Here is a 16,453-nt window from a genome sequence, read left to right as displayed (position 1 = left end):
TATACAAATGAATAAGAACTACAATTTTTAGACAATTTACTAATGAACTTGAGAACATGAATTACCTTATTTTCCTTGAAAAAATCACAGACGTTTGATTAATAACATATTTTTAAAAAAAGTAGTTAGACATTAGTGCTTATTTTTATTTTTATATATATATATATATATATATATATATATATATATATATATATATATATATATATATATATATATATATATATATATATATATATATATATATATATATATATTTTAAGTTTTTTTAAAAATTTAAAAGCATTTAGTTTTTATTTCCCTGATACTTATGGAGAAAACTAATAAAAATATTTAAAAAATAAAAAATTTAAATTTCAAAATAAAGACATAATTATTTTACTTTAAGTTAGTTGAGTAAGTAAAATAGGATTGAGCTTGTTTTGAAGTCAAACGTCTCACAAAATCTGCCATTTATACAAATTGTTAATAGCAAGGCTCTATAAATGTGTGAAAATAAAAAGTTACACAGAATTTAAAAGTGTTAGTTTAATTTTAAATTTCTCTTAGAAATGTTTTTCGTTTTGTTTTTGTTTCCCTGCACATATCTTTTGATATCAATCTTTACTTTCATCTAACAAAATCACTGAATCACTGTTGACTGTTAAAGATTCAGCCTCAAAGATAAAATTACAAATCAGGACCTACTCAATATTTTCAAAACAATTAACAGCCTGCAATTTTTCTAAATACTGCTTTCATTGTTATGTAATCAAAGGAAACAAACTTGTAAATTTATATAACCTGTTTCAAAGCATAAAATATGGATACTGTTTTAGAGAGGTTTCTAATATTAACACAAAAGTCTAGTCCATTACTTTTTGCTTTACAAGTTTTGTAAATTCCATATTAGTAACACACAGAATTTGTAAATTATGAGGAAGAAAAAGCAGTATCTTGTTGGGCTAAAATATTTAAAAAACAAAAACAAAGCAAAGCAGAATTTTCAAAAGCCAAACTAACATTCTTTCGTAATAAGCATCATAATAAATAGCAATTACCTAAATATTACAGAATTATTTTCAGTGTTTTCACTACAGCGTGAGAATGAGAGAATCTCTCATATTTTTTTCTTTTCTCACATTAAAAAATTATTACCCGTTATCTAACTTCCCTGTTTATCAGTATTGTTCAGAACCTTTTCGAACAGAACACAACCCTTCCGAACCACGGAACCCCTTTCGGAACACATTTCTCTACAACCATGTGTTTACCGTAGGTAAGGTTTTTTCATGTAAGGCGTTCAAATTTTTTATGCACTAATGTAAGATGGATAAATACCTAGTAAAGGCAAAATCTTCTATGATGATGCAGCAAAAATGTTCAATGTTTTAAAAAATAGAAGACGTTAAAAATGAATTATAATAAAAGAAATAATTTTTTTTTCAAGTCTATTTGTGTTTTTATAGTTTTTAGAAATCTCACTCAACTTTCTGAAATCTCACCCTGTTTTTGAAAAAGGGTGAGAAATTCTCACCCATTTTTTTTCTATGATGAAAACACTGATTTTTCAATTATAATACTATCTCTACATCTCAGCAACTTTAAATTAGAATTTCAAATGTTCATTAATTTTACTATTCTGCAACTTAAAGGTAACCCTTATTTTCTTAATACTTTACTACTCCATTTATAAACTTTATAAGGAAACAAATGAGGATTCAAAATAGCCTACTTTTAATTTTCACACATTACATGGGGACCTATTTACTAAAATATAAAACTGATAAAACAATATAATTAAAAAAATGTGACAAGTAAAATACTTTGCTCAGTAGACTCCAAGCAAAAAATCAGAATGGCAACTTTTTTTTAGCTGCTTTAAGTTTGATCGATTGTTCATAAAAACTATTACCCATTTAGGCTAAATAAATGCATGACTATTCAACAAGTTTGAAAATCATCACTGACAAAAGGAATTAAAGTGTGCTTCAAAAGGCATTTTTTTAAACTAAATAAAATAATAATTTGGAAATCGTATAGCACATTTTCTACTGGAAGTCTTTCATTTAACTGCTATCAAGATCTAAAATTGTACATGATACAATAAACCTAACATTTATAAATAAATTTTCTCACAAGAACTTACCAGACTATTCAAAAATGGGGAGAATAAAGTTTTAAAAATTAAATAACTTGTTGAATAACCTTAAAAATTATAAGATTTGAGTCTTAGTGATATACTAGAGCTATCTTTGGAATGTAAAACAGGAAGGAATATTATTTGGCAACTTTTTAAATGATTTTCAAATCATCAGTTGGGAAAACATAGTTTTTGACAAGCTACAGCTTAAAAATGACTAGCATTATCATTAAAACTACACAAGCAGCAGCAAGAAACATTATCCATACTATTTTTCTATTCTTCTTATGGTAAGTTTGTGCCCTTGTAAGATGCTTCAAACCAGAGGAAACTTGCGTCTGCACCTGTTCTAGATTGTAATCAATTCTGTCTAACACTGTTCCCTACAATGATAATATAAAAATCTGTAATGACATATGTTTAAGCAAAGTCTACATTCACTTGAACAATTAGATTACATTAAGAAATGTAAATATTGAACAAAGAACAGTTTTAAATTTCAGCCTAATATATTGCTCAATTTTTATTTTAGTCTGATATTTTATTTAAATGGAAGACGATTGTATGTACAAAAGTTATTGTACCTATCATCAAAGAGCTATAAACGCATAGCAAAGCATTAAACAAAAGTTTCTTCTAAACAATAACCCACAATTACAGGACAGATTATGCGATACATTGAAGTAATCGAAACAATTGCACTCATTAAATTATTAAAAACAGCCTAAACTTTTGACTCACATAATCTTTAGAATAAGATTAAAAATTAAACTAAAGCTGAAAAATATAGTTATATCACTGGAAATCAATTTTTTGCCACTGTTATACAGGTACTTGATCTTACATAATTCGAGAGTGGGGATTTCAAATGTAAAATTAGTTTTGTTCAGAAAACTACAGATTTTTCTAAATGGTACTTTTGGTGTAGTTTATTTTTTGTCAGAATGTATAAGTTTTATAAAGACAAATGTAAATCTATGAATAGGTTTATATTCATAGATATACACTTGTCTGCTAGGTAAAAAACATATGACCTAGCGTATCACAACATATACTGAAATGTATTATTGCCTTCTTCCTACCACATCTCAAGTAGCGTAGAAGTAGGAACATTGAGTATTCAATCAAATAGTAAAAAATCCTGGTGAGGAAATCAATTTCAAGCTGTAGCTTTGCAAATATGGAAAGGGATGCAGTGAAGGATTAATGGAGATTATTTCGATAAGTTGAAATACATAGCAGCTTGACATCATTTCCTTGTGTTTCATTTGTACCCTCACAAGTAATTTAACAAATAGATTGACATGTTTAATAATTCTTCATCGAACTAACTCCCTGGGACTAAAATCTATGACCTCTCAAACAATTTGACTCTAAAGCATCTGCCTCTTGCTTTCTCATTTCTTATTTTAAAACTCTTCCAGTCTCCCCTCAACCAAGCCTATCCTCTTCTCTTTCTCATTATTCCTCACCACGACCATTATTGACCATGGTGTCCACCTTAAAAATCTTTTTTGTGCATCTGTTCTCATTCCAAGTATTCCAACAATTGGATTCTACTTTAATTTTACATAGTGATTATTACATTATGTGCTTAGTATAAACATAGCTATATAACATACATTTCTTAAAAAAAACGGTTTTTGAAACTCGTTGTTTAATTGTATTCGCCACACATCATCCTATCAATATACAGTAGGGAAAGAAAAGATATATAGATATATGATCTTCCTTTATACGATTATATGATATACGATTATATGATCTTCCTTTCCCAGATAATTAATATATTTTCATAAGCTAAAGTTGTCTACCCATAGATAACCATTATTATAAAATACATATTGAAGGAAAAATTTGCATCAATCTAATAAATAAGACATTGAGAGAGGTATTTTATCTACATCTTCAATTCCAACAGATATGGTTCAATGAGACTACTGAAGTTCTTTAAGGTTTGATATTGTTGAAGTTGTAGTTTTCAAAAAGTCAAAGACAAAAAAAGTTCTAGAATAAACCTTAATTTTACAACAATTTGTCAAACATAATCTGCGACATCTAAATATTGCAAACAAAAAAATAATGACCTAACTATTTTAAATAAATTTCTCCAAAAGGGGCACTTTTTCACACAATACTGTAATTCTACACAATTGAAGTCTATAAATACACAATCAAGCAATATAATATAATGCACTCATCATAAGATACTTCTTTAATTATTTTTTACTGAGTCACTTAAACAGTTTTTGACATTTACATTTCTAAATCCTCAGCAATTCTTATTGACACTGACTGTTTTAATTTTGATTGATCATTTTAAAAGTAGAAATGATTTTAGTGATTAACAAACCTAAAATAAGATCTTTTCTAAATTATAATGAGAAAAGAGACAGCAAAATATAAGAATGGCATATTTAGGCAAAAATTAATAAATAAAATACCAACCTGCTCAGCAACCATGAATGCCAGATCTTTAAATATGTCATTAAGTTCAGATATAGATTTTACAATTTGTCTGATTTCTCTTTCCCTTTGTTCAACCATAATGTTATTACTTTGAATCATTACTTGCTGATCAGATGCACTTAAAAAGCTCTGAAAAACAAGTTAAATACATTCAGAAAAAAAATGTAAAAACATTTTTGTACAGAATTACACATATAGACATTTACCACAATTCTTTTTAAAAGCACTATCTTCTATTATAAAAAATTTATATCACTATCTTCTACTGTAAAACATTTCTTTTGTAATATTGAATTTTGTAACAGAGGGATATTTTATTTTTAAACCTCCAGTCAGTAAAGCAAATAAACAACACAAGAATGAAGAGAAAAAGAATTGTAAGATCTTGAGTTTAAACTAAGACACTATCAAAAGAAATGAAAATTATGAAAAGATATGGAAATGGATCAAAAGAATGTGCCCCTTTTCTATTTGCCTTATTATGAATTCTGCTTGCTCTTAGCACCATGTCTAGGACATGCCTAAAGATACATACGCCCTGACAAAAAAAATGGTAATGGAGCCTTTTTAGTAAAGCTAAAATGCAACTGACTGTTGCTTCAGGCTAGATTTTATACAGCAAAAAACAACTCAACATTTAGAGTCCGGAAGACAAAAAACAATGAGTCTCTTGCGACAAAAGCAGTGTATTTTTAAATGTCCTGCACCTTGACTTTGATGTCTAAATCATACCATGGTCATTGATATTTATGTAAATATCCTATCATGGTATTCGTATCATATCATGGCCATTGATATTCATGTAAATAACAAGTAAAGTAACATTTATTTTAATCAATATTAATGGTATTTATGAGGTCAAAACAGCAATTAATTAAATTTTCAATACTTCTAAAAAATAAAGCAGGTGTATAGAAATATATAAAATAATAATTAGATAATGAAATAACTGTACAAAAATATAACTACAATAACTAGTAATAACTATTATTTACTTAATACACTTACTATTTCTTTTCCTCTTTGAAAACAAAGAAAAAAAACTTATGACAAAAATGGAACATTGTTAAAAACACACTTAAAAAAAATTTTATAATTTTTCTTCTTCTTTTATTGTTTTTAGATATTCCTTAACTATTTACTTACAGCTGGTACAACTCACGATCCAGAATAACAACTACTATCAGACGCCGTAGAAAAAGGTTAATAGTGCCCTTCTTAAAATTTAAGGTGTTAGGATTAATTAGGCATTTAAACAGTTCAGTGATCAGAGGTAATAATGATACTTATAATAGAATTGAATCCTGAAAAAAATGCAATCAAAAGAATTTTTAAATAATTATTAATTAAAAGAATTCATTTTTATATACAGAAAAATTATTACCTGATTGAAACTTTCCTCCTGTAAAGCATCAAATACAGAAGAATCATTGTTCTGTTGTAGAAATGGTGAGTTAAAAAATTGTTGAGATTTTTCTTCCCTAGATCTTAATTCTTCAGAAAAAGAATTAAAAAAATTAGATTGGTCAAATTTAGCAAACAAAACAAAAATGAATAACATTAGTTTTTCATTAATAAAGGTTATAAGTATCATTTAAAAACTAATAATCTTTTTAAATGATGCTTACAACCAGGTAATTTCAACCTGATACAACAACTCAAAGTTTCAACCTGGTTGAAACTTTCCTCTTGTAAAGCAAATACAGAAGAATCATTGTTCTGTTGTAGAAATGGTGCGTTAAAAAATTTTGAGATTCTTCTCACCTAGATCTTAATTATTTTTTTAAAAAAAGAAGGAAAAAAATGGATTTAACAAGCAAAAATGAATAACACTAGTTTTTTATTTATAAAGGTTGTAATTATCATTTAAAAACTTATCATAAGTGTTCAATCTGAATCTATAAATGATTGGTGGTAGAAGAACTTTGCCAGTTAATGAGACCAGTTGATACAATTGATTTTAATCTCTTTCCATATATTGAAAATATGTATGCAATTAAATTACAATAATAATAATAATTGAAGTTAAAACTGGTGTTTAAGAGTGTTTTAGAATCAGAAATATAAGCCTCTGGAGGCTTTTAACATATAAAATTTTATTTCAAGAGATGAACTCTTTCCCACATAAAAACTTTTAAGTAAACTGTGTTAACCAGAGTCAAATTTGTAACTTTTTTATAGTGTCAAATGATAAAAAAGAAAAATTAGAATGTAATTGAAATCAAAATACTATTAAACTTACGGCGTAAGTGTTCAGACTGAGCTGAATGAAACTTTGTTGAAAGCTCTTGCAGAGAGCTGACTAAAGAGGATAACACATTTTGACTGACTTGATACTCTTGAGAAGTCGAACCGCGGCTTCTTTCACGAATTTGATGAATTATCTTATGACAATGATGAAACATCTGAAAATAATTCACATAATGAGAGATAATATTTTAGAAATTACAGTTTTCTACAATATTATTCAACAAATTCTTGACTTACATACCAAGAAATAATACATTAAAATCAAGAATATTTAAAAATAATGCATAGTTATTGTATACTTGTTTTTAAATTTTAAGCCAGAAAAAAAAGCATTATAACTTTTCTTTTGTTTCTTTTGCAACCAGAAGAAAGGTTTCACTTGTTATTCATTTTGTTTGTTCATTTAAAAAAAAAATTTAAAACCTTTCAATTCTATTTTAGGATAACACTTATTTTTAAAGTTCAGTCATTAAAATTGAATCAATGTTATAACAGTTATTTTTATCGGAATCAAAATGAATGATCCATTAAAATACTTTTCAAGTTATTAATTGTAACTGAAAATAAATTAATTGATGAATACCAATGATGCCAACTTGCTCCACTTTGTGAAATAGTATTTTCTAGCGGTAATGAAATTTAAGTTACTTTCAGTTTAGTATTTTTAATTTTAAGTAATTTTGTCACCACTACATATCAAAAATTATAAGTATCATATAAAAAGCAACATTAAAACATTCATCTACTGGTTACTCTATTAAAAATTAGGCGTAACTATCCCTCTTTAACGAATTTTACTATATAATTTGATACCACTTTATTAAAAATATTCCAGAAAGAGGAGCAGTTGGCATCCCTGGAATACATGTAACATTATGAAGCTCTTTCTTATAATCTGTCCTCTTTGGGAAAAATTTGTCCATCTTCATATTTTTGAATGAGCTCAAATCAGATCAACAAAAGATTTCTGATTTAATTTTCATACCTTTAAAATTAATGCTTATTTAATTACATCGAATGCTAATATTAACAAATCTTAACATTAATCAATAAAGATCACAACATGCATCAGTATGATTTTTTTCAACGATTGCTAGTATGTGATCATAAGATATATGTGATCACTAGCAATAAAATTATAGACATAGTTCTGATTGTATGCTTATTATCCAAAATGATATGCACCCCACTGATCTTGTGCACTCACTTATTTAGATAGTATCACATTCATATAATAATGCAAAATAAATATAATATATATTCATATAATTATGTAGTTCTTTACATTCGTGTCTTTCTTCCCATCCCATAAAAACTCATTCCTAATTTAGAGGAAATAGTTAAATTAAATGGCAAGAACTAAGTATTGAATTATATTTGTTTCTAAAAAAAATTTTAGATAAAATTTTTCAACTTTTTAAACGGAATAAATAAAAATTTTAGTAGTAATGAACATGAAAGAACAGGGCAAGCTTACACACTGAATACAAACAAAACTTAAATAAAAGGGGGGAGTGAATAAATTAACTCTTACACAAGTAGACGGTAAATAAAAATTTAAAGCAGAAAAATTTAAAGCTTTTTTCTTTTTTGTGTTACTTACTCTTGTTATTTCTTGAGAAATATTTTCTATTTCTTTTTCTTCGTGAACAGAATCATCAAAAGATGGGCGTGTAACAGTTTTTTCATGCAAAGCTTTCAGCTCTTGCACTACAGGAAATGGAAATAATATATTACAAATTAATACAATAAAACTGAATAGAATGAAAACAAAAGATTTTCAAAAACCTAAACTTAATTTAATTTATTTCAAATTAAAAAGAAATACATAGTATACAACACTTTTAAAAAAAGGCAAGATGCTGCCTGAAATATATTGAGAAAATGATGAGTCTATTAATATTTTGCTTCGAATGTTAAAAAACTAAAATTATTTTTTTCAGTCCACAAGTGAAATGATGTTTTCAAAACTTTTTTATTATTACTATTATTTTTGTTATTTATTCTTAGTTGGAAAGCTGTTTTATTAACTAAAATTATGTTTCGAGTACTCAGAAATTGATTGAAACTTGAATTATAATCTGGCACAGAGCTCAAATTAAAATTTAAATACTACAGCTAAATGGAAATTGGTTGAAACTTTGATAGAAATGTTTACCCGCACAAACAGACATGAGAAAAAGTTAAATAAAATGTGATAATATGTCTAATTTCAAAATTAAACTAAACAATGCATATATATTGAATTATTTATTGAAGCAAAAGCAAATTGATTATATATTTTTCTAATAATTATTCTGTTTTCAGTGCTACAAAAATGTGTAACAAGGAATTAAAAAATGATAGAATAAATTTCATTTCAGAATTTCTTACTACAAGGGAAAAACGTACTGAGAATTGTGTTTCCACCAAATTAAGAAAAAACAACATTTTAAGAAAGAATAATGAAATTCAGTTCTTGAAGGGGAAAAAATTGACAACTCAAACTTCAAAAGTAAAACAGTATTTATTAAAAAAAAAAAAAAAAAAAAAAAAAAAAAAAACATACATTGAAAAAAAATTTAATCGTTTGATGAATGCAATTTTTAATACTTACATTTTTGATTGATTCTACTCATTTCATATTGAACCTGAAAGTAAATAGTTTATTTCAGAAAAATTATTTAAAACTTATCTTAGATAAAACAGAATATAAAGTATACTCACGTGCTCAATGCCTTCAACCCTGTAACAAAAATAAATGGAGTGATCATTAAAAATCTAAAATGTAACAGTAAAAAGTTGAATAGCACATAAAACGAAAAACAAAATTGCCATAAAAATAAGTTGTGTGTAAATAAAATTCCTAATTTCTCTTAGTTCTAAATAAATAGTTCAGCTTAACAAAGTTAAAAAATAAAATAAAAAATTTTTTATGAACATCTGATTATAACAAGCACATCGTATAGAAAACTGATCTCAATAACTATGGGGCCGTTCAAAAAGTATGTACACAAAAATGGAGAAATTTTAACCCCCTCTTCCCCCTTCGTACATTACCATACATAAGGTCTTACTCCCCCCCCCCTTAGAGTATGTACATTTTATTAGTCTACCCCCCTTTTTCATAAAAATTAAAATAATTATGTTTTAAATAAAATTTCGCGGCGGCAGTGCTGTGATTGGAGGAGGATGTTTTCACCTAGTACAAGAAAAAGTTTCGAGGAAAGTTTGGTGTTCGCAATTTTTTTATTTTGCGAGACAACTATTTTTGAGAACTGATTTACTCATTCTAACAAGCGGTCGCCGTGTGGAAAAAAAATACAAGAACAAACATATGTATAATACATGTGAAGAAAAATGTCAAATTTAAATTTGGTGTATGCTTATAATGTACGTACTTTGAATAATACCTCCCCCCCTCCCCATCATACAAAACCGTACAAAATAGCAAATCCCCTTCCCCCCGCCTTCAGGATGTACATACTTTTTGAACGGCCCCTATGACATATTTAAAAAAAAAACATTGAGTCAATAAAAAAATTAGAAAAATAAATTAAACAAATTTCTAGTTAACTTAGAGTTACAAATACAAATGAAAACCTATCAGAATTTAAGTAAATTACAATGCAGTAAAAATGAAAGTGACCATAGTGAAAGTAAAATTCCTAGATTTCATTGAATATTTTTCTAAAAGTCAATTTATCCGCTCTTTTTTCTATCCCAAAAAACTATAAATAAATTCAGAAGAGTTGCTTTTGGGAAGTAACAATATAACTTTCATTTCAAATGCAACTATTCACTGGTATTGTACAGATTGATTTATTACTGCTACTCAACAACTTCTCAAAAATTTGTTTCTCTACGTACACAAAAAAAGTGCACTAATGATGAATTATTTTTATAATATTTCATGTTTTTAGAAATTTTTAAAGAATTATTAAAAAAAATTAAACAACTTAAAAAATGAAACATATAATGTTAAGTTTGCCTTTTTAAAACTCAAATTCAAAAACTTTTGAAGAATATTTTACTTTATTATAAATTTTTTTTTATATAAAATTCATTTTCACAAACTCAGATTGCATTAAAATGCTTTCCAAAAATAGGAAGAATTCAAGATGAGTTCCCAATTCAACCACATTTCATCATTTTCAGTACATTTTAAATTTAATGCGACAAAAAAGACTACAAATATTTTATTCTGTTAAGTAAAATCCCAACGACCTTAAATAACTCGATTTATCTAGTATCATTTTTTACATACATGCACAAAGAAAATTTTTAGATAGTGAACTAAAATAGGCTTTTTCCATTAATTGCTATCAAAGTTTTCATTATTGTTATAAAGTTTTCCAAGAAGTCATTCATTCAATTTGTGATGATAGACAAATAACTGAATAATAACAGATATAAAGTAAAGTTAAAATACTAAAAGTTAGAAGAAAAATAATTAAAATTGAAAATAACAAACACTGAAGCAACAATCGATATTCTTAAAAATATCAATCATATCCAAGTCATGAAAAAAAATTTTATTTAACTGAATTAATAGGACATTTTGAGATTTCTTATTATTGAGGGATACATATAGCTTCTGTACTTTACCAATGCCCATGATATAAAATAAAAACTTAATAAATTAGACCAACCGCATAGCAGAATCATGGCGACACGGCAACATTGTCGCAAAACATTACTGAGTTCTTGCAGAAGGATTTTTCCTTTGGGAAATAAAAATTTCTGCAGAAATTTCCGAAAGATTTTATCTTTTCTTCAGAATTATATTCAAAAGATGCCTTTCTCGCGCATCGGAGTGGGAAAAAAGAAATGCTTGTGACTTTTCTATTCTCATAGGAGAATAATGAAAAATAAAGAATAATGAAGTAAAAAATCAGGGGTTTTTTTCTGTGGAAATTTTCGTTCTAATTTTTCATGTAGTTATTACTACTGATTTCCACATAGCTTTTAAAATACAATATTATTTAGTAAGCCCTTTTTGAAGAGTCCAATTCGCATGATTTAGTCGTCTATTTTTTTCGGCAGTTACTGTTACAGATTTTACGATTTTATTTTTTTAATAAGATGATTGATGAATTATAAAATTCGAAAAATGAAATAATTAGTGTGTTATCTTTTAACAAAATGCGAGAATATCGCCCATAATATAAGAATTTAAAAAAATCACATATTCACTTAAAAAAAAAAATTTTGGCACAATTTTTATTTATTTAATTTAATTTTTTTGATGTAAACGCTTCAATTACTTTAAATTTGTAACATGTATATTTGTTAGTTTTAAATATCTTACAGAAGACATTAATATTACAGAGGTATGTCGCAGAAAGCCCGAAAAAATTCTGCCACAGGGTAGACGAATAAAAACTTGCAACAAAATAATAACTTGTTAAACAAAAACTTTCATTAAAACCAATCTATAATAAAAATTTAATAAATTTAAAAAGTGAAAGGAAATGATCTCTCTTAATCTTATGCCATTTTAAAGAATGTAAAATAATTAAATAAAAAATCAAACAAACCAGATTGGAGGTAAATCCAAGGACCTAGAAAAAGCATGTCCATTTTCCAGCTCCCTTGAAGAAACTAATGCTACCTTGTCATCAAGAATCTGAGAGATCATACAAAACATGTATCAAACTCAAAACTAGTATATCTAACTAACTGATAATATCTATTTTTAAAACACTATTGCTTTGAAAATTTAATTATTTTCAATAAACTTCAAGGAAGTTTTTTTATACTATAGGCAACTAAATCTTATAAGCCTTAAACCCTCTTAAAGTAACCACAGAGCCGTAAACAATTGCAATAGCTAAGAAAATTAGTCCAACTTACGGGGCTCTAGAATAAGAAGTACAAATATTTGGTGTTGCACTGTCATCTGAATTATCACAGTAAGTTTTAAAATGGTGATGGGGAGAGATTTTTGTATCAAAACCTGTGCCCAAAAAGTTGCCAAATTTTGGCGCTAACCAAGCAGTAGCACGAGAGCAAAAATCTTTACAGAAAGGATCCAACTAGAAGGATAAAGCTCATTGCCACTTCTAGGCGAACCACACCATATTATATCATATTTACCAGGCAAACCACACCTTGGCGTTTAAAATTTTTCAAATAAGGAAAAAAATAATAAGTCTACATCAATTAAAATTAAAATATATCAACATAAATGTAGATGTTGTAACTTTAAGCAGTTAAATATTTAGTTAGGAAACATTATAAACACAAATTGAAAGGGCATGTACAGACAGCTGTCAAAAGTAACATCACAATTGCCAAAATAGAAAAAAGGCAAAATTAACTTCTTAATTCTACATATTGTGTTGTTCTAACTACACGATCTGTGGCAGAATAATTGCCAAGTCTTCGCAACTTCCGGACAGCTGCCTGTGAGAAACTAAAACAATAACAGCACAGAACCGGACCATAATGAAGGGTATAACTCAAAGTAAACCTCAACATACTCCTTTTTTTTAATATTTCAAGTTTAAAATCAATTTGGCAACTTGACAATTCTAGCTAGCGTAACAGATCAGGGGATATTTCCATATCGTGATCTGTTGCACCAACTACAATCGTCAAGGTGCCAAATAGATCTTAAACTTTCAAATTTTTTAAAAAAAACATGTAGATATTTGTCCGGGGGTGGCTACGAGATATATATTTCGAGTTGGTCCCTTTCTGGGATGTTTTCTTTGTTTCTCGCGGGCCACTGCCTGGAAGTAGCCAAGACTTGGTGATTATTCTGCCACAGATCAAGATACGGAAATCTCCCTACAGATCACGATACCCTTACTAAATATCCCTCATGACTGATAATCTTATAACACATTTCATTGATGTTTATAACAAAGAATAGTACAAATTACACATAAAATCACTCATGTATATTCATTCCATCAAAAAATAATAGGTACTTTGGCAGAAATAGTGTGGCACAATGTTGGGTTCCACAAATTTATTTAGTGAAACTAATCTTTAAAAAAAAAATTCTTAGATAGGTTTCAGTCAAACTTAAAATAATAAATAAATAAAAAGTTTTACCAGTTGTGATTGTATAATTACTACTCCGTTCGTTCCTCGAATGTCTTATTATTTTGCCTATCAATCGATGAATAAGTATAAACGTGAATTTACCAAAATTTAAAAAAAAGAATTGGAAAATTTGTTAGTGCGTTATCTCCCATAATTGTTTCTCTTTTTGGATTTAGCCTTTTTCTACCGAAATTATAAACTCTCGTTTAACACATAGAGATCACTTGATGAAATAAAATTCGAAAATAAAAATTTTTCTTTTAATACTGTAACAGTAGCAAATATCCAATAAATTATTTAAATTTGAAAAGTTACATAATTTTGACTTACTTGATCTGAAAATATATTCTTTGTTTGTAAAGAATTGTTCCTCATCAAAATAAAAACATCAGTTAGATTTCGCGAAGTAACATTTATAGTAGCAGCCATCCTAATAATTCACAAAAAAATTGCAAGAAACAAAAACATTTAAAATTTTTAGCAGACAAAACAGCTGCAGAAATGCGAATGCGAAATATTTACAAAATTGCTAGTTACAGTTTACAGTTACACTTAAAATGACAAATTCAGAATCATCAATGGACTTCCATAGCCGAGAAATAACGTATCATTATTTCGCCCACCAAATGTTGTGAAGCGGAGAGGGTACAAGAGGGAGCAAGGTAATCCCCTTCTGAATTTCAATAAAATCCCAATATTTCACCCATTTTATGAGAAATGAAATTCACTACATAACTGTGAGGGGACAGAATCAGTGAATTACTAACATTTATTATTACTACTGAAATTCGTAATTAGTAATCTGAATAAAATGTTAGTATTTTCGCTAAATCGATTTAGCGGAACCACTAAATTTTTATTTAGACCATCATAAAATAAATTATCAGTGATCCGCCATACAACAATAGATGTCAAAGGGTGATATGCTGTTTTGATTTTTCGAGTTTATCTGTGTTATTGCCACAAAAAACATATTTTACGTAGGAAAAAAGATGGTCACAAAAATAGATACAGCATATTTTATTTATTTACGTATTTTATTTATACATACTTTTATATAACTATACGTGTCTATGTGTTTACCTTATTAGATGTACCTCATACTGAGACTAAATCCCAATAATTGAAAAATATAAACAGTAAAGTGTTTAAAAAGAAAATAAATTCAAACCTTCCATTCGTTAAAATCACATTAAGATAAAGAATATTTTTTATAATTTTTGTTTCATATTTTTCAAGGAAAAAAACAATGTCCAAACCCTATAAAATTACAGTTCAAGTGTGGAAAAAATAAATTTTTATTTTAATAATTTTAGAGTTACTAAATTAGAGAGTATTTTTTTCGTGTGTTTCATTACCATATCATATACCTGATTCATAAAACATATTCTAAAATCAAGGTAAAATTAAACTTAAAATGCCTTATAAAAGAGAGAGCATTAGACATGTATCGCAGTCTTTCAGTTTTAAAAAAAAAATCATTTCAGAATTTATTTTACTTTAGTCCTATTTTTCTAATTCAACGCAAATTTTGGCTTTTTTTTCTTAAATTTAAAACGTAAGATATTTTTTCCCCGTAATTAGATAAAACAAAATACAGATTAAAATTGAATTAATACAGAAAATTTCATTTTTAAAAATTTTACGGAATTACTAAACAGTTAAAAAAATAACAATGAAAATGCAAGTTTTTGACTCATATTATCTACTTTCGATTCACCCACATGAATTACGACACTTTTTACTAAACTATAAAATTAGCATTGATGGTAATTAATGACTCATTAAGTCACACACTCAGTCAAATACTCGTTCACTGATTCATTCCTGATTAGAAAATATCATTACGCTTACGAATTTTAAGAAATAGAACGATCGTCACAGCAATTTTAGTATGTATTAAGTAACACTTTCTAAAATCCATATCCTCTGTTCCCAGATTAAGATAATTTAATAACATACAATGAAGAATATTTTTTCACTCGAAGTTTTGTAGACTTATTTTGGGCGATCCCCGGCAATTTTTTTTTTTTTTTTTTTTTTTTTTTGGTTAGAACCTGTAGTTTAAGAAAACCTGGCCTAACCGAAGGAAATTAAACCAAACAACTTTATTATCTACATAAAGCATTATATACTTAGGATTTTAAGAACTTAAAAAAAAAATTTTTTTTTAATAATTATACTATAGTAATGTAACTATATTATGAAATAACTGCACTATTATAATACAACTATAATATAGAAATAAAACTTTTTATTTCTTACCAGTTTTAATTGTAGAGTTACAAATCCCCTTTTTTCTCCAATGTGTTTTCGTTTCGGCAATTATTGTTGTTGTTGTTGTTCATTTACGTCGCACTAGAGCTGCACAATGGGCTATGTTTTGGCAATTATAAAGGCAATTTTATTTCTCTCAAAAAACTGAGTTCTGGTGACAGTGCTCCTCTCTTTTTATTTATTTATTTATAAATTTCTTAATATTATTATAAATTCATTCATTTATTTTATTTATTAATTTATTAATTTAATTTATTAATTTAATTTATTAATTTAATTTATTAATTTATTTATTTAATT

General features: G+C 27.0%; 1 protein-coding gene across 1 annotated transcript; it reads right to left on the bottom strand.

The window, feature by feature from the left end:
• Positions 1-256: 256 nt before the first annotated feature.
• On the bottom strand, positions 257-14,412 carry Syx16 (syntaxin 16). The gene is made up of 9 exons (XM_087168057.1): positions 14,207-14,412; positions 12,361-12,449; positions 9,548-9,566; positions 9,438-9,471; positions 8,445-8,551; positions 6,834-6,996; positions 5,976-6,085; positions 4,571-4,720; positions 257-2,505 (listed from the first exon to the last, which is right to left on the bottom strand). The coding sequence occupies exons 1-9, from the start codon at positions 14,303-14,305 to the stop codon at positions 2,323-2,325; spliced, it is 954 nt and encodes a 317-aa protein (XP_087024183.1). The 5' UTR covers positions 14,306-14,412; the 3' UTR covers positions 257-2,322.
• Positions 14,413-16,453: the final 2,041 nt, after the last annotated feature.

The sequence above is a fragment of the Parasteatoda tepidariorum genome, chromosome 7 (assembly GCF_982258835.1).
Source record: "Parasteatoda tepidariorum strain Cologne lab strain chromosome 7, Ptep-v5.0, whole genome shotgun sequence".
NCBI classification, from domain to species: Eukaryota; Metazoa; Arthropoda; class Arachnida; order Araneae; family Theridiidae; genus Parasteatoda; species Parasteatoda tepidariorum.
The sequence above is the reverse complement of the archived record's forward strand: the minus strand, read 5'-3'. Positions and strand labels throughout refer to the sequence as shown.